The sequence below is a fragment of the Salvelinus alpinus genome, chromosome 31, assembly GCF_045679555.1.
Source record: "Salvelinus alpinus chromosome 31, SLU_Salpinus.1, whole genome shotgun sequence".
Classification (NCBI taxonomy): domain Eukaryota; kingdom Metazoa; phylum Chordata; class Actinopteri; order Salmoniformes; family Salmonidae; genus Salvelinus; species Salvelinus alpinus.
In genome coordinates this window covers 26,013,805-26,033,787 of record NC_092116.1, presented here as the reverse complement: position 1 = coordinate 26,033,787, position 19,983 = coordinate 26,013,805, and the positions used below count along the sequence as shown (strand labels likewise).

At 41.9% G+C, this 19,983-nt stretch overlaps 2 protein-coding genes across 3 annotated transcripts in view; one reads left to right on the top strand and one right to left on the bottom strand.

Annotated features, from left to right (window-relative positions):
- LOC139561757 (rho GTPase-activating protein 6-like) overlaps positions 1 to 6,212 on the top strand; it is a 133,632-nt gene extending 127,420 nt beyond the window's left edge. For both annotated transcript variants that reach the window (XM_071379035.1, XM_071379036.1), the window contains exons 11-13: positions 50 to 138; positions 434 to 675; positions 2,518 to 6,212. In XM_071379035.1, the coding sequence (XP_071235136.1) occupies positions 50 to 138; positions 434 to 675; positions 2,518 to 2,900 (714 nt within the window). In that variant the 3' untranslated portion in view covers positions 2,901 to 6,212. The remainder of the gene's footprint in view (positions 1 to 49; positions 139 to 433; positions 676 to 2,517) is intronic.
- The window catches only part of LOC139561758 (ubiquitin carboxyl-terminal hydrolase 12-like), a 26,563-nt gene continuing 12,787 nt past the window's right edge, over positions 6,208 to 19,983 (bottom strand). The window contains exon 10 of the mRNA XM_071379037.1: positions 6,208 to 12,116. Within this exon, the coding sequence (XP_071235138.1) occupies positions 12,015 to 12,116 (102 nt within the window). The 3' untranslated portion in view covers positions 6,208 to 12,014. The remainder of the gene's footprint in view (positions 12,117 to 19,983) is intronic.

The following is a 19,983-nucleotide window of genomic DNA, read 5'->3' as shown; positions in this document are numbered from 1 at the left end:
GTGCGTGTGTGTGTGTGTGTGTGTAAATCTCCTGTCCTCTTCTCCCCAGGTGTCAGCAGAGCTCCAACAAGAGGTGCTGATGAGTCTCATTCAGACAGATCCTGACATCATCGACTATCTTCTCCGCAGGAAACTCAGGTATGTTTCATTTCAGGGCCCATAGTAGGAGCACGGATCAGGTTTCCCCTGTTTATTCTTATTTATTATGATCTAAAAGGCAAAACTGGTCCTGGATCAGCCCTTCAGTTGTCTCTGAATCCCAGTGTTGTGTGTTTATATGTCTGCCTTTATCACCAGCGCTGCAAGACTTCCTGCAACGTCAATAATAAATTACTCTCTCCTCCGTCCCTCTCCTCCCTCTCTTCCTTCTCTCTCCCCCTCTCCTCCCTCTCTTCCCTCTCCTCCCTCTCCTCCCTCCCTCCCATGGTGACAGTCACCTGGAGGTGGGGACAGTAGATTCTACAGGGGGTCGGCGGGACACGGGGGTGTCTCTGGACTCTGTGGGGGCATTCAGTGGTAGCCTGTCACCCCTGGAGACCCCCTCGCCATTCTTCAACTTGTCCCCCCTGGAGCCCCCCTCTCCCCTCTTCAACCCTGACGGGCCCGGGGACGGCAGCCTGACCAGTGAGGTGTTCTTTAACCTGGAGGCGCTACGACACCACAACAACAAGAAACGTAAGTCCCGGGTCATAGAGGGGACACCTCTGTTGCTACACCCTTATTCATTCTGTTGCTATGGTTATTGCTAGGCTTAAAGACACACTCCAGCTATTTTTGAACTTTTCCTGTTGAAAAACAAAACCCCATAAATACAGTAATGTACACGTAGTTAAGCGTAAACAATTGGTTTTGAGCAAAATAGTATTTTTTAAACACAACTGCAAACCTCAAGGAGTAGGTCTGATGGGAATCTGTGATGTCATTGCCCTCCCTCTTGTTTGAGTAACAACAGAGGAGCAATAGAGAACAAAATAGGAAAGCCCCCCCCCCAACTTATCTGGACCACCTATTGAGATGGGCCTTTTGTTAAGCTACAGTTAGTATTAGGATAAGTGTTATGGTTGAGCCGGGGTGTGGACAGGAAGCTAGTTAGGGTTAACATAATAATAATAATAACAACAACAATACACACCGTACCGATTGATAAGATAGTAATAACAAACACCATTCAAAATAACATTGTAAAAACAAACAAACATTGTAGATAACACTGTAATAGCAAAGTAACAACATTCTAAATAAAAAGTAACAACATTCTAAATAAAAAGTAACAACATTCTAAATAAAAAAGTAACAACATTCTAAATAACATTGTAACAACAAAGTAGCAACATTTTAAATAAAAAGTAACAACATTCTAAATAACATTGTAACAACAAAGTAGCAACATTCTAAATAACATTGTAACAACAAAGTAGCAACATTCTAAATAAAAAGTAACAACATTCTAAATAACATTGTAACAACAAAGTAGCAGCATTCTAAATAAAAAGTAACAACATTCTAAATAACATTGTAACAACAAAGTAGCAACATTCTAAATAACATTGTAACAACAAAGTAGCAACATTTTAAATAAAAAGTAACAACATTCTAAATAACATTGTAACAACAAAGTAACAACATTCTAAATAACATTGTAATAACGAAGTAACAACATTCTTAAAAACATTGTAAAAACATTCTAAATAACATTGTAACAACAAACATTGTAGATAACACTGTAATAGCAAAGTAACAATATTCTAAATAAAAGGTAACAACATAAATAACATTGTAACAACAAAGTAGCAACATTCTAAATAACATTGTAAAAACATTCTAAATAACATTAACAATAAACATTCTAGATAACGCTGTAATAGCAAAGTAACACCATTCTAAATAACATTGTAACAAAGTAACAACATTCTAAATAACATTGTAAAAACATTCTAAATAACATTGTAACAACAAACATTGTAGATAACACTAATAGCAAAGTAACAATATTCTAAATAACATTAACAACATTCTAAATAACATTAACAACAAAGTAGCAACATTCTAAATAACATTAACAATATTCTGAATAACATTAACATTCTAAATAACATTGTAACAACAAAGTAGCAACATTCTAAATAACATTAACAATATTCTAAATAACATTAACATTCTAAATAACATTGTAACAACAAAAATTCTAGACAACACTGTAGTAACAACATTCTAAATAACATTAACAACAAAGTAACAACATTCTAAATGACATTGTAATAAAGTAACAACATTCTAAATAACATTGTAATAAAGTAACAACATTCTAAATAACATTGTAATAAAGTAACATTCTAAATAACATTGTAATAAAGTAACAACATTCTAAATAAAAGGTAACAACATAAATAACATTGTAACAACAAAGTAACATTCTAGATAACATTGTAATAAAGTAACAACATTCTAGATAACATTGTAATAAACACCCTTCTAAATGACATCATCTAGAATAACAACACATCTTTCCCTCCATAGGCTCCAACGTGATCCTGTCCAAGTCCATCGGCCAGATGAGACAGTTCCACTCCAACCACAACCTCCTGAGTCTGGCCCAGTCCTCTAGCAGCTCCAGAGTCCACCCAGAGGACAGCTACCATGCCCAGGAACAGAGGGCTCCGCTGGGGGAAGATCTGAGCTTCACCCTGGGGGCTGCCTCATGCTCCAGCCTGGGAGGACAGGGGGATAACAGTGTCTGGGTGAGGCAGACACCCCAGGAGGAGAGAGAGAAACAGGTGGCTAACAGTGTCTGGGTGAGGCAGACGCCCCAGGAAGAGAGGGAGAAGCCACCTCCTAGTAATTCCAGTTATTTCTGGGACTTCTTCACAGGGAAGAGCTCGGGGTCGGAGACCATGGTATGATAGGACAGGACACTGGGGGGTGCGGTGGAGGGGTGAGCGCATTCCAGGGGCGGGTTGGGACTAGAAATCGTTGGAGCAGCCAGTTTCCAGGCTGATGGAAGGTGGTTGGACCATGGACTCTATGGGGGCCTCCAGTGGTAGCCGGTCACCTGACCATGAGAGAGAGGGTATATACACGTGTCAGACAAGCACAACCCAAACATACTAAACAGACTGTTTTATACTAACACTGCTTGGGACTAACATTACCGAGGAATTTTATATATTTTTTTACCATTGTTCCTATATCTTCTTTGGACTCCGTGTGATGCGGCTGGAGACTATGTTATGGTACACTATCCCTTATCATAGTACAGCTTTTTACTAGGCTCATGAATTAAGTTTGAAACATTGGTTACAATGATGTGGGGGGGTGGGGGCGGGGCGGTTCTGTAAGATGTACCGAAAAGTGTATATAACTTCTTTGCTTCAGCTTCTGATGCATAAAACAAGACATTGGGGCCTCTTCTTTCTATTCCACAAGAGGGCAACCTTTACCACACCTCGTATATACACCATCTGGCTGGCTGCTGTGGACTGGAATTGTTACCACACTTCATAGGACTATTTGAATTAACTACCAGGGACAATATGGCCGTAGATATGTTCTACAAGTAAAGACATTGGTTAAATAAAAACGTTTTTTTTTTTTTAAGATATACCTAAAGATTCTGAGAATGCTGTGTACTGTACAGACCTACCTGAAGATGGAGAGAGAATGCTGTGTACAGACCTACCTGAAGATGGAGAGAATCCTGTGTACAGACCTACCTGAAGATGGAGAGAGAATGCTGTGTACAGACCTACCTGAAGATTGAGAGAGAATGCTGTGTACAGACCTACCTGAAGATGGAGAGAGAATGCTGTGTACAGACCTACCTGAAGACGGAGAGAGAATGCTGTGTACAGACCTACCTGAAGATGGAGAGAGAATGCTGTGTACAGACCTACCTGAAGATGGAGAGAGAATGCTGTGTACAGACCTACCTGAAGATTGAGAGAATGCTGTGTACAGACCTGCCTGAAGATGGAGAGAGAATGCTGTGTACAGACCTACCTGAAGATGGAGAGAGAATGCTGTGTACAGACCTACCTGAAGATGGAGAGAGAATGCTGTGTACAGACCTACCTGAAGATGGAGAGAGAATGCTGTGCACAGACCTGCCTGAAGATGGAGAGAGAATGCTGTGTACAGACCTACCTGAAGATGGAGAGAGAATGCTGTGCACAGACCTGCCTGAAGATGGAGAGAGAATGCTGTGCACAGACCTGCCTGAAGATGGAGAGAGAATGCTGTGTACAGAACTACCTGAAGATGGAGAGAGAATGCTGTGTACAGACCTACCTGAAGATGGAGAGAGAATGCTGTGTACAGACCTGCAGTTGAAGTCGGAAGTTTACATACACCTTAGCCAAATACATTTAAACTAAGTTTTCACAATTCCTGACATTTAATCCAAGTAAAAATTCCCTGTTTTAGGTCAGTTAGGTTCACCACTTTATTTTAAGAATGTGAAATGTCAGAATAATAGTAGAGAGAATCATTTATTTCAGCTTTTATTTCTTTAATTACATTCCCAGTGGGTTAGAAGTTTACATACACTCAATTAGAATTTGGTAGTATTGCCTTTAAATTGATTAACTTGGGTCAAACTTTTTGGGTAGCCTTCCACAAGCTTCCCACAATACATTGGGTGAATTGTGGCCCATTCCTCCTGACAGAGCTGGTGTAACTGAGTCAGGTTTGTAGGCCTCCTTGCTCGCACAAGCTTTTTCAGTTCTGCCCACAAATTTTCTATAGGATTGTGGTAAGGGCTTTGTGATGGCCACTCCAATACCTTGACTTTGATGTCCTTAAGCCATTTTTCCACAACTTTGGAAGTATGCTTGGGGTCCTTGTCCATTTGGAAGACCCATTCGCGACCAAGCTTTAACTTCCTGACTGATGTCTTGAGATGTTGCTTCAATATATCCACATAACTTTCCTTCCTCATGAAGCCATCTATTTTGTGAAGTGCACCAGTCCCTCCTGCAGCAAAGCACCCCCACAACATGATGCTACCACCCCCGTGCTTCACAGTTGGGATGGTGTTCTTTGACTTGCAAGCCTCCCCCTTTTTCCTCCAAACATAACGATGGTAATTATGACCAAACAGTTATATTTATTTCATCAGACCAGAGGACATTTCTCCAAAAAGTACAATCTTTGTCCCCATGTGCAGTTGCAAACTGTAGTCTGGCTTTTTTATGGCGGTTTTGGAGCAGTGGCTTCTTCCTTGCTGAGCGGCCTTTCAGGTTATGTCGATATAGGACTCGTTTTACTGTGGATAGATACTTTTGTACTAGGAGACAGAACACATCTCCTTCCTCCTTCCTGAGCGGTATGACGGCTGCTTGGTCCCATGGTGTTTATACTTGCGTACAGATGAACGTGGTACCTTCAGGCGTTTGGAAATTGCTCGCAATGATGAACCAGACTTGTGGAGGTCTAAATGTTTTTTTCTGTGGTCTTGGCTGATATCTTTTGATTTTCCGATGATGTCAAGCAAAGAGGCACTGAGTTTGAAGGTAGACCTTAAAATACATCCACAGGTACACCTCCAATTGACTCAAATGATGTAAATTAGCCCATCAGAAGCTTCTAAAGCCATGACATTATTTTCTGGAATTTTCCAAGCTGTTTAAAGGCAGTCAACTTAGTGTATGTAAACTTCTGACCCACTGGAATTGTGATACATTGAATTAATCTGTCTGTAAACAATTGTTGGAAAAATTACTTGTGTCATGTACAAAGTAGATGTCCTAACCGACTTGCCAAAACTACAGTTTGTTAAAACATTTGTGGAGTGGTTGAAAAACGAGTTTTAATGACTCCAACCTAAGTGTACGTAAACTTCCGACTTCAACTGTACCTGAAGATTGAGAGAGAACGTCGTGTACAGGCTACAAGAGACACACCTGTTATAGCAACTTCTACTTTATGATAACCTTGTCCTTACCATGTAAATGTAGTATTTTGTCACTTTTTATTTTGTATGCATGTGTATTAGTGTTCTTATCCTTTTAAGTTGTGTTGAAATTAAACACAATACTTGTTCCATGAGGTACTTGCTAAATGGATATTTAGATCCTTCACCTTGGCAATACTATTCTATACTTTAACAAGCGAGAGTCCCTCAAGGTGTAGCTAAACCTTGACGTTTGTCTATTTTTTTTGACAGTTGTATCTTACAATTATTATATACCTGATCCAAATTAAAATGTACAATTGTTGCTTCGTCATTCTTTATTGAATACAAATGGGGGAAATATTATCAGGGGGTAAAACAGATCTCAAAAGACGAAAGTGGGTTGTTGATTCCCAGCTTTGTGAAGCAAGAAGACGCCGGTTATCATTCAAGTACATTCCTAATGTGTAACGTTCGGGGAATTTCTGTAGTCATTTTTTGGGGGGGATTGTCGTGTAGTTCTGGAAAATACATGACTGTAGAACAATGATGGGAGTCAGTAGACACAGCAGCAACACGAGAGGACATCCCGTTTTTACCAGTAAAAAAAGCTGTACATGTTCGACAGTACTTATAAAATGTACAATGTAACAGAACTAGCACTCAGAGACAGACTGAGGGAAAAATGACAACGCAGTTCAGTTCGTTTTCTTCCTCCCCATCTAACACCAGTAGTTTATTTATCGGAGACCTTTTATTTGACCATATCAAGCTTCACTGCATCTGGGCCGAGACCAGTCTGTACCACAATGCACCCTGCTTGCTCCCTCAACGTCCACTTCAACTTTCTACAGCAGAATCAGGTTCAATTCCATTTACATCCATGGCTACTTAAATAAGTGAAGTGGACATCCATCGACGAGTCTCCCATGTCAAGTTTAGTTGACTGGCATTTGAAATGGAATTGACCCCACTCTTTTTAATATGGTTTGGTTAGAAAGATAAAATTACCCTGCAAAGTCATTCAAAAGAAGAAGATTCTACAAACAGAGCATAATGGCTTTGCATCATTGATTATTTATAAAAAATGTATTTAGTTTGGCGAGGGAGTGCTTTCATATTGGCCAGGTAATATTTCTAGGACCAGGGAGTTTTTCCTAAACTTGGGCCCTAGATATTAGTTAGAAGCTATTACTAGGGTGCAGAGTTTTTCCTGGTTAGGTCACGAGGTCAAGAAAAACACTAGACCCAAATGTAACATTACCGATCACGTTAACGCATGGACCCCTTTCTCAAGCAAATAATTATACCCCAATAATATCTTATATTTACACATTGTAAATATCTCTGTTCCAAACAGCACCTTATTCCCTATATAGTGAACTACTTTTGACCAGAGCCCTATGGGAAAACATGGTCAAAAGTAGTGCACTAAAATAGGGAATAGGTTGCCATTTGGAACGGAACATCTCTGAAATATTACCCCCAAATAATTCCAAACCACATTCATCTCAGATGCCTACACAAGAATGGCAGGACTAAATTAGTCAAATATACATATATATATATATTTTTTTTAAAGACACATCTAGGAAAAAGTCAACATAACATTCGTAAATAATGATACTTAAATAAAAACAACAGACCCTAGTTTTAATATAGGTTGTTCCCCATCCTTGTTTAACATCCCTCTCCATCTCATCCATTTGATGGAGGTGCGGTGGTATGGGTGCGTCCCGATATTCCCAATCTGGTACACAGGGCTCTGGTCAAAATCAGTGCCCTATATAGGGCATAGAGTGCCACAGGGCTCTGGTCAAAATCAGTGCCCTATATAGGGAATAGAGTGCCACAGGGCTCTGGTCAAAATCAGTGCCCTCTATAGGGAATAGAGTGCCACAGGGCTCTGGTCAAAATCAGTGCCCTATATAGGGAATAGAGTGCCACAGGGCTCTGGTCAAAATCAGTTCCCTATATAGGGCCGAGAATGCCACAGGGCTCTGGTCAAAATCAGTTCCCTATATAGGGAATAGGGTGCCACAGGGCTCTGGTCAAAATCAGTGCCCTCTATAGGGAATAGGGGTGTCATTTGGGACACGGCGTGTCAGCACATTTAAAGAAACAGAACGGCTAAAAACGCCTTTACAGACTGATCTGTGGTCTGTTTTAGAGGTTTCCAACCTAAATGGTCAAGTTGAGGAATAATGGTAAAGGTAGATCCCACAGATCCTAGATCTGTGTCTGGGGGTCAACTTCAACCTAAAAAGACCCAACAGCTAAAATGACCTTTGAACTCCTCTCATACATGGAGGGGCTGAGTCACAATAGTCTAACGCGGTGTCCTCTCCTCTAGTTTCCTTTCCTTCATCTGCATTGATGTGAGAGGACTGGACTGGTGAAAGCAAATACCTGGAAAGGCATAAATAGTTGCTGTCCCCTACCCAGTGTTTCTACATCACTGCAGATGGAGAGATGAAGATGCCCCGTTAGACTACTGAGACAGAACCAGGAAGTAAAACAGGATTCATTACATACCAGTGTAGTGTGTTGGTAACATATGAAGCTGCTCGAGCTAAACAGTATTTACGGACCATCAGGCTGCATTTCATGTCCCTCTAAGCTAGGCTGGAATACACACTACGGAAAGCTGTTTTTCTGTACTGTGTCCTGCTCTCTCTGTGTGTGTGTGTGTGTGTGTGTGTGTGTGTGTGTGTGTGTGTGTGTGTGTTCGCGGGTCGCTTGCTCCAAACACAAAAATCAACCCAAGTGTGTTGGCTGTGTGTGTGTGTGTCAATCGCACTGTCAGCAATAACCTATAGAGAAAGAAAAGGGTCAAACTACTGTTTAACACACACACACACACACACACACACACACACACGAGAAATAGGGTGTCCTTTGTGACTCAGAGAGAGTGAACCATATAGGCTAGAGTGTACTAGTGTTTACTAGGTAGATAGTAGCCTATAGGCTAGAGTGTACTAGTGTTTACTAGGTAGATAGTAGCCTATAGGCTAGAGGAGTGTACTAGTGTTTACTAGGTAGATAGTAGCCTATAGGCTAGAGGAGTGTACTAGTGTTTACTAGGTAGATAGTAGCCTATAGGCTAGAGTGTACTAGTGTTTACTAGGTAGATAGTAGCCTATAGGCTAGAGGAGTGTACTAGTGTTTACTAGGTAGATAGTAGCCTATAGGCTAGAGGAGTGTACTAGTGTTTACTAGGTAGATAGTAGCCTATAGGCTAGAGGAGTGTACTAGTGTTTACTAGGTAGATAGTAGCCTATAGGCTAGAGGAGTGTACTAGTGTTTACTAGGTAGATAGTAGCCTATAGGCTAGAGTGTACTAGTGTTTACTAGGTAGATAGTAGCCTATAGGCTAGAGGAGTGTACTAGTGTTTACTAGGTAGATAGTAGCCTATAGGCTAGAGTGTACTAGTGTTTACTAGGTAGATAGTAGCCTATAGGCTAGAGTGTACTAGTGTTTACTAGGTAGATAGTAGCCTATAGGCTAGAGTGTACTCGTGTTTACTAGGTAGATAGTAGCCTATAGGCTAGAGTGTACTAGTATTTACTAGGTAGATAGTAGCCTATAGGCTAGAGGAGTGTACTAGTGTTTACTAGGTAGATAGTAGCCTATAGGCTAGAGGAGTGTACTAGTGTTTACTAGGTAGATAGTAGCCTATAGGCTAGAGGAGTGTACTAGTGTTTACTAGGTAGATAGTAGCCTGTAGGCTAGAGTGTACTAGTGTTTACTAGGTAGATAGTAGCCTATAGGCTAGAGGAGTGTACTAGTGTTTACTAGGTAGATAGTAGCCTATAGTCTAGAGTGTACTAGTGTTTACTAGGTAGATAGTAGCCTATAGGCTAGAGGAGTGTACTAGTGTTTACTAGGTAGATAGTAGCCTATAGGCTAGAGTGTACTAGTGTTTACTAGGTAGATAGTAGCCTATAGGCTAGAGTGTACTAGTGTTTACTAGGTAGATAGTAGCCTATAGGCTAGAGGAGTGTACTAGTGTTTACTAGGTAGATAGTAGCCTATAGGCTAGAGTGTACTAGTGTTTACTAGGTAGATAGTAGCCTATAGGCTAGAGGAGTGTACTAGTGTTTACTAGGTAGATAGTAGCCTATAGGCTAGAGGAGTGTACTAGTGTTTACTAGGTAGATAGTAGCCTATAGGCTAGAGGAGTGTACTAGTGTTTACTAGGTAGATAGTAGCCTATAGGCTAGAGTGTACTAGTGTTTACTAGGTAGATAGTAGCCTATAGGCTAGAGGAGTGTACTAGTGTTTACTAGGTAGATAGTAGCCTATAGGCTAGAGTGTACTAGTGTTTACTAGGTAGATAGTAGCCTATAGGCTAGAGTGTACTAGTGTTTACTAGGTAGATAGTAGCCTATAGGCTAGAGGAGTGTACTAGTGTTTACTAGGTAGATAGTAGCCTATAGGCTAGAGTGTACTAGTGTTTACTAGGTAGATAGTAGCCTATAGGCTAGAGGAGTGTACTAGTGTTTACTAGGTAGATAGTAGCCTATAGGCTAGAGGAGTGTACTAGTGTTTACTAGGTAGATAGTAGCCTATAGGCTAGAGGAGTGTACTAGTGTTTACTAGGTAGATAGGTCTACAATAGGCCTAAGTTAATGAGTTTAACTCTACCACACTCCAAATGCGCCTATGAGACCCTACGAGCCAAAGTTAAACAAAATAGTGCACTACGTAGAGAATAGGGTGCCATTTGGGATGCAGATATAACTAGTACTGGTCAGGATAGGTGAAAACCCCAGGCCCTGTGTACGGGCCAACCAATGAGCAGCCAGTTCCTTACTGTACATTCAACTTAACACAGGACCCACTCTAGTCCTAGCTAATATAATATATAAAACACCTCCCATGTCAGAGCTATGTATTCATAAAACCTGTGATCTAGGATCAGGTCTCTGTCCATAGAAATCTGATTGGTTATGATCTACATGGCCAAACCAATACTCGATTAGCACTCCTACTCTGAGAAGCTTTATGAATAGTGGGCCATATTCCAGTTTGCTCTCTGTTGAGAGAAATCGGTTCTGTTCCAAAATCTGCACTAGCATACTACTTAGCAGTGTGCTAGTATAGATATTGGGACGTAGACTATAAAGAGTGAAGTTAGTTACTCCAACTGGCAGTGTAACACATATTTAACATTACCAAACAACAGCTATGTTTGGTTAACTTGTGCGTTCAAAGAAGAAAATAAACATCTGTCTACATCAGGCTCTGATTGGAAGGTTGAGATCAGGTGACAGGAAGTGGAGGAGCTAAATGAGGACCTACTCCATATCTAGTGCACTACGTTTGGAGTGCACTAGATAAATAAATAGGGTGCCATTTGAAACACTGCCATTGACACCAATGAGGAACTTGCTTGATTAGGAGACATACAACATACACACATGGTTGGCAGGCGTTTTGTAGTGTGTGTGGTGTAGTTTGCTGTTGTTGCCAGAGGGAGAGTGGGGTGGGGGGGGGGGGGGGGGGGGGCTAGAGAGCACACGTGTCCCTTTAAAAACAGATATACGTGCAGCTTTTGGCATCCAAACCATAATATAACACAGCCAGATCTGGCCTGCTGAGCTGCAAAAAGGGACCAAACTCTTCTCTCCACCCCACTCTCCAAACCAACAACGACAAAGAAAAGGAGAACATTCTGGAAATGGCAGATCTACTTTTCATCCTACCAAACTGCTGTTTAACACCACCGCAGTGGCACTATGTATGACAAGGACACCAGTAATGACAACACGCTATGTAAGCGGCGAGCTAGCCAAGCCAACATATTTTCTAATCTACCGTCAAACCATAGAGAGAGAGACCATCAGGACGATCTTGACTAGGATGATGATGACTATGACGAAGCATAACGATCCCTGATCGCTGATCTTCTTCTCCAATGAAGTCATATCCTGTCACACTGATGGGTTGCTCGGCCATCGTTGGCTCCTGTCTGCTGAAGACCCTCCATCCATCCTCCTGGCGCTCCACAGTGCAAAGCTCTGCTGTAAAGCCTGAATATTTATAACAGATGGTGGGATGGGCGGGGCCTGTGGCAGCCCAAGCCCCTCCCTATGCTGAGTCCAAATCGCATTGGCTGGTTCAGTCCCGGGACTGGTAGAACAGGATGTAACCGGACTCAGAGTTCTTGGAAATGTCCGACGTTAGACCGTAGAACTCCTCGATCGCCTGGGCGTCGATTTTCTAGAAAAGTTGGAGAAGATAAAAAGAGGGAGGAGTTTAAGATGAGAGAAGGACAACAGACGCCCTTCCATGACCCATTATTCACCATATGTTGTTTTCTTCTGGCACGAGACAGACGCGACATATAGTTCACCATATATATTAGTTCACCATATATATTAGTTCACCATATATATTAGTTCACCATATATATTAGTTCACCATATATATTAGTTCACCATATATACTTTCCGAATGCCCTGTATATAATTCACCAGTGCATTCGGAAAGTATTGAGACCCCTTGACTTTTTCCGCATTTTGTTACGGGACACCCTTATTTTAAAATGTATTCATTTCTTTTTTCATCATCAATCTACACACAATAATGACAAAGCAAAACCAGGTTATTTTTTTTATTGCAAATGTATTATTTATTTTTAAACAATATTGAAATATAACATTTACATAAGTATTCAACACCCTTTACTCAGTACTTTGTTGAAGCACCTGGTAGCTATTACAGCCTCGAGTCTTGGGTATGACGCTACAAGATTGGCACACCTGTATTTGGTGATTCTCTCTCATTCTCTGCAGATCCTCTAAACCTCTGTCAGGTTGGATGGGGAGTGTTGCCGCACAGCGATTTTCAGGTCTCTCCAGAGACGATCGATCGGGTTCAAGTTCAGGCTCTGGCTGGGCCACTCAAGGACATTCAGAGACTTGTCCTGAAGCCACTCCTGCGTTGTCTTGGCTGTGTGCTTATGGTCATTGTCCTGTTGGAAGGTGAACCTTCACCCCAGTCTGAGGTCCTGAGCTCTCTGGAGCAGGTTTTCAACGATCTTTCAGTACTTTGCTCCATTCATCTTTCCCTCGATCCTAACTAGCCTCCCAGTCCCTGCCGCTGAAAAACATCCCCACAGCATGATGCTGCCACCACCATGCTTCACCGTAGGGATGGGGCCAGGTTTCCTCCAGACGTAACACTTGGCATTCAGGCCAAAGAGTTCAATCTTGGTTTCATCAGACCAGAGAATCTTGTTTCTTGCAAAGTACAGAGAGATCCTTGATGAAAACCTTCTCCAGAGTGCTCAGGACCTCAGACTGGAGAGAAGGTTCACCTTCCTACAGGACAATGACCCTGAGCACCCAGCAAAGACAACGCAGGAGTGGCTTCGGGACAAGTCTCTGAATGTCTTTGAGTGGACCAGCCAGAGCCCGGACTTGAACCCGATCGAACATCTCTGGAGACCTGAAAATAGCTGTACAGCAAAGCTCCCCATCCAACCAGACAGAGCTTGAGAGGATCTGCAGAGAAGAATGGGAGAAACTCCCCAAATACAGGTGTGCCAAACTTGTAGCGTCATACAAAAATGACTCAATGCTGTAATCACTGCCAAAAGTGCTTTAACAAAGTACCGAGTAAAGGGTCTTATCAAAGGTGATATTTCAATCTTTTACATTTTAAATAAACTCTTTTTGCTTTATCATTATGGGGTATTGTGTAGATAGTCCCCCCCATAAATGTAATACATTCCAGAATAAGTCTGTAACGTAACAAAATGTAGAGAAAGTCATGGGATCTGAATACTTTCAGAATGCACTGTAGTTCAGCATGTATATAGGTCACTACTTCTCTCCAGGGCCCCATGTTAAAAGAGACCCCCGTCTTTCTACTGTGTTCTGTGTTACTGGTCATTTTGGAACTCTTTAAGAATAGTATAATGTTCATGGTAAAACTAGGGCTGGGCGATATGGACAATAATCCATATCGCGATAACTTGCCTGAATTGATGCGATAACGATAAATCGAAAGACAACTTCATAACATTAATGTGCACCACATTTTATTTTTTATTTTTTTCCTCGCTTCACCGTCCCAGCTCTAGGTGAAACATGTGGATACAAACCTCAATGAAAAGACCAGAATAAATAGCTAGTGCTTCTACCAATTGTGGGGCTAGAGTAGTGAGGCCACAATGTTTACTAGCTCTCCAGTTTCAGTGCCAGCCAAACGACAAAGAAGAGGGGGAGGGAGGAGGAGAAACAGGGGAAAGAGACAGGCGAAAGAAGAGGGGGAGGGAGGAGGAGAAACAGGGGAAAGAGACAGGGGAAAGAAGAGGGGGAGGGAGGAGGAGAAACAGGGGAAAGAGACAGGGGAAAGAAGAGGGGGAGGGAGGAGGAGAAACAGGGGAAAGAGACAGGGGAAAGAAGAGGGGGAGGGAGGATAAACAGGGGAAAGAGGAGAGAAAATAAAGAGAAGCAAAGTCTACTATTCAACCCGTTCCAAGTTTCCCCTTAGCTGCAGATCTAGCAGTGTTTCCCCTATGATTTTTTTCAGTAGCGGTGGCAAAGTTAGTGAGGAGGGGATGGGGGGGACGTGGTAGGGGCGTGGCCAATGGCACGGTTTTAGTGGCCCTCTTAGCCGCAGAGACAAAATGTTGCTGTTTTGAAGCTAATTTCCTGAAATTCTACACATTTTGGGATTGCTTATGCCGTGTTCTTATACGAGTGACTAAACATAAAATAAATGGGGGCCCCATGCCATGAGATTTTGATTCTCCTGTCTAGTTTTTATTTTGGTGATTGTTAGTTCTCAAAGATTCTTATTTAAAAACGATATAGCTCCATTATATTTTCTACATACTTAATATCTGGATTTAGTTGTTTCAGTTTACACTGAAAACGTTTTACCACCCCCCCCCAAAAAATAACAAATAAAAATCACACATTGATTTTTTTCTTCTTTTTCCTTTGCAGTGGCGGTGCGCTGCTGCTAAATGCATATAGGGGAAACACTGGATCTAGGATCGGCCTACTGACCCTAAACCTTAACCATTCAAAGGGAAAACCTGATCCGAGACCAGTGTCTTGGAGTTAACATGTCACCAAGCCCAGCGGAAACTCCATCACTCAGCCAGATCCTGCACGTCCACCAGTTGTTCAGATGGGACTCTGTCCCATAGTGGAAAAACCCCTAGACACTGATCTTTGATCAGTTTTGAATTCTCCCCTCTAATTCTGGGTAAACCGAGTAAGCTGATCCTAGAGCTGTGCCTATTGGAAGCGTCTACACCGAATGGAAAAAGCAGGCCCCTCGATGACTATAACATACCACTGCAGGTACATTTAAAACAGAGCCATAAACTACTGTTTGGTGCCAGGTTTCCTCCAGACGTGACGCTTGGCATTCAGACCAAAGAGTTCAATCTTGGCTTCATCAGACCACAGTGCCTTTTGACAAACTCCAAGCGGGCTGCCATGTGCCTTTTACTGAGGAGTGGCTTCCGTCTGGCCACTCTACCATAAAGGCCTGATTAGTGGAGTGCTGCAGAGATGGTTGTCCTTCTGGAAGGTTCTCCCATCTCCACAGAGGAACTCTGGAGCTCTGTCAGAGTGACCATTGGTCACCTCCCCGACCAAGGCCCTTCTCCCCCGATTGCTCAGTTTGTCCGGGCGGCCAGCTCTAGGAAGAGTCTCGGTGGTTCCAAACTTCTTCCACTTAAGAATGATTGAGGCCACTGTGTTCTTGGGGACCTTCAATGCTGCAGGAATTTTTTGGTACCCATCCCCAGATCTGTGCCTCGACACAATCCTGTCTCGGAGCTCTATGGACAATTCCTTCGACCTCATCGTTTGGTTTTCAGTCAACTGTGGGACCTTACATAGACAAGTGTGTGCCTTTCCAAAACATGTCCAATCAGTTGAATTTACCACAGGTGGACTCCAATCAAGTTGTAGAAACATCTCAAGGATAACCAATGGAAACAGGATGCACCTGAGCTCAATTTTGAGTCTCATTGCAAAGGGTCGGAATACTTGTGTAAATAAGGTTTGTTAATTATTTTTAATAAATTAGCAAAAAAAATCTAAAAACCTTTTTTCGCTTTGTCATTATGGGGTATTGTGTAGATTGATGAGAAAAAAAAGATGTAATACATTTTAAAATAAGACTGTAACATAACAAAATGTATAAAAGGGGTCTGAAGACTTCCCGAATGCAACGTACATGGCTCTGCGTGGACTTTTTACAATTTGATCTGGGCTGAAAGCACTTCAACAGACACAGAGTAGTCCTGCTTCACTTTCTACAGGGGCTGAAAGCACTTCAACAGACACAGAGTAGGCCTGCTTCACTTTCTACAGGGGGTGAAGCAGTTCAACAGACACAGAGTAGGCCTGCTTCACTTTCTACAGGGGCTGAAAGCACTTCAACAGACACAGAGTAGGCCTGCTTCACTTTCTACAGGGGGTGAAGCAGTTCAACAGACACAGAGTAGGCCTGCTTCACTTTCTACAGGGGCTGAAAGCACTTCAACAGACACAGAGTAGGCCTGCTTCACTTTCTACAGGGGGTGAAGCAGTTCAACAGACACAGAGTAGGCCTGCTTCACTTTCTACAGGGGGTAAAGCAGTTCAACAGACACAGAGTAGGCCTGCTTCACTTTCTACAGGGGGTGAGGTAGTTAATCCTGTGCTATGACTGTGTGAGAGACATCTTACAAATACTTCTAGTGTCTTCTCTAGCCTGCCTGGGGTGCCAGGTGTGCCATTTAATTGGTTCCATTGTGCCAGGCAAGCATATTCAAGCCCAGATAAAGTATTTGAAATGATTGCAAATAGTACTCGAACCCAGGTCTGGTAGAAAGTGTGTGTGTGTGTGTGGGGGGGGGGGGGGGGGGGGGGACTGCAGCCTGGAATACCTGATGGGTCTGTATGGATGCTGTGAATGAGTTAGTAGAATCTGAGATCTAATGGTTTACACTAGGAGTGTGGAAGTGATGTATTGTGTCAGATGTTGACAACACATCATTATTGGAGGCGCCTGCAGAGACAGTTATTGCCTTGGCCGATCCGTAAAAACAACAGTTTATTTTACCACTGTGTTTTGCTTGCCTCTGGCAAACCCCATCTTTAACACCGGAAATGGCCGGGTCTCAAGGCATCCCAGTTCACGCCTTTGGGGCGTCAACATTCTAACGGCCTAATAAATACATTCAATATAGGCTATCGCAATAATAATAATTTGGTTGTGTTTATGAAGGTCTTAGGTAACAATAGAATACGAAACACATTTCAAAGAACACAATAGCAATTTCAATCGTTTGTTACAATAGGCTCTATGTAGAAACGAGGGGGAAAAAAACACTTCAGTGTTCTACACCAGCACAAAGAAAATTAATTATCTCGTTTTATTTAACTAGGCAAGTCAGTTAAGCACAAATCCTTATTTACAATGACAGCCTACCTCAGCCAAACCCTAACGACGCCACCCTATGGGACTCCCAATCACAGCCAGATGTGATACAGCCTGGAATCGAACCAGGGTCTGTAGTGACGCCTCTAGTACTGAGATGCAGTGCCTAGACCGCTGCCCCACTCGTGAGCCCCTTTTAAAGGCAGGTCTTAGGAAACATTATTAAAGAAAAAGGATTTCAAAAGAACAGAACAGCATATTTTAAGTTTTATCATGTTACTAGGCTGTGCTTAGTAGCGTAGGCTATATGGTGCCACGAGAGCTCAAGTATGGAACGCATGGAATTGTGGTAATTCGACAAAAGTGATATTATGAAATGGAGCCGATCTGCTCAATTTTAAGAGTCGTTTGACAAATGTAGGTGTTTTTGAAACTTTAGAATCCAACTTTCAATAGAAAACGACCAGCATGAACCTCTGTAAGATCATTTGAAAAAAGTAGATTTTTTTTCTTTGTCAATTACCCACGCTGCTCTGCAGTCTCTTCCTTCACAAGGCAATTGATAATATTGTCCATTTATTATTGCCTTAAGGCTACAGCTATTATTGTGTGTGTGAAATTAGTTTCCATATAGTTATGTTGTAGTTTCGATGGGCCATTGTCAGATGCAGCCAACTGTCAGGTGAAGGAATTGTAGGGGGGGGGGGGATTTGACGTCATCCTAAAACTGCAGTTTGTGATATCAAAATTCTACCAACGTTAGTTTGTTAAAACTTCTTATGGATGGGGGGCAGTATTGAGTAGCTTGCCCAGAGGTGCCCAGAGTAAACTGCCTGCTACTCAGGCCCAGAAGCTAAGATATGCATATTATTGGTAGATTTGGATAAAAAAAAAAACTCTGAAGTTTCTAAAACTGTTTGAATGATGTCTGTGAGTATAACAGAACTCATATGGCAGGCAAAAACCTGAGAAAAAATCCAACGAGGTAGTGGAAAATCTGAGGTTTGCCTATCCAAGATACTAACTCTTTGCCTATCCAAGATAGAGTGGAAATTTGGTCCGATTGCACTTCCTAAGGCTTCCACTAGATGTCAACAGTCATTAGAACCTTGTTTGAGGCTTCTACTGTGAAGGAGGAAGGAATGAGAGCTGTTTCAACCAGAGGTCTGGCAGAGTGCCATGAGCTCAGTCTCGCGCGCTCCCGTGAGAGTTAGCTGCGTTCCATTGTATTTCTAAAGACAAAGGAATTCTCCGGTTGAAACATTATTGAAGATTTATGTTAAAAACTTCCTAAAGATTGATTCAATACATCGTTTGACATGTTTCTACGAACTGTAACGGAACTTTTTGACTTTTCGTCTGGACCTAGTGCTCGCGCCTCATGAATTTGGATTTGTGACATAAATGTGCGAACAAAAAGGAGGAATTTGGACATAAATTATGGACTTTATCGAACAAAACAAACATTTATTGTGGAACTGGGATTCCTGGGAGTGCATTGATGAAGATCATCAAAGGTAAGTGAATATTTCTAATGCTATTTCTGACTTCTGTTGACTCCACAACATGGCGGGTACCTGTATGGCTTGTTTTTGTGTCTGAGCGCCGTACTCAGATTATTGCATGGTGTGCTTTATCCGTAAAAAAAAAATCAAATCTGACGCAGCGGTTGCATTAAGGAGAAGTGGATCTATAATTCCATGTATAACACTTGTATTTTCATCAACATTTATGATGAGTATTTCTGTAAATTGATGTGGCTCTCTGCAAAAATCACCGGATGTTTTCGAAGCAAAACATTACTGACCATAATGCGCCAATGTAAACTGAGATTTTTGGATATAAATATGAACTTTATCGAAGAAAACATCCATGTATTGTGTAACATGAAGTCCTATGAGTGTCATCTGATGAAGATCATCAAAGGTTAGTGATTCATTTTATCTCCATTTCTGCTTTTTGTAACTCCTCTCTTTGGCTGGAAAAATGGCTGTGTTTTTCTGTGACTAGTTGCTGACCTAACATAATCGTTTGGTGTGCTTTCGTCGTAAAGCCTTTTTGAAATCGGACACTGTGGTGGGATTAACAACAACTTTATCTTTAAAATGGTGTAAAATACTTGTATGTTTGAGGAATTTTTATTATGAGATTTCTGTTGTTTGAATTTGGAGCCCTTCACTTCCACTGGCTGTTGTCATATTGATCCCGTTAGCGAGATTTCAGCCGTAAGAAGTTAAAGATTTATTTAGGAAGTCAAGGACCGAGGGGGACATGACATAAATGGCAGAGATATTACCATTTTTGAAATTCACATGATGTCCAAAATACGTCATCTGTGCTTTTAGTGTTAAACCATAATTTGAAAACCCAGTTTGAGTGTTACATGGGTGTACTATAGACTAATATTAGATTTAAGAAAGAAAGAGGGTGGGAGAGCGAGAGAGAAATAGAGAGAGAAATAGAGAGAGAAATAGATGGGGAGAGAAATAGAGAGGGGAAGAGCGAAAGAGAAATAGAGAGGGGAAGAGCGAGAAATAGAGAGGGGGAGAGAGAGAAATAGAGAGGGGGAGAGCGAGAGAGAAATAGAGAGGAAATAGAGGGGGGAGAAATAGAGGGGGGAGGGAGAGAAATAGAGGGGGGGAGAGAAATAGAGGGGGGAGGGAGAGAAATAGAGGGGGGGAGGGAGAGAAAT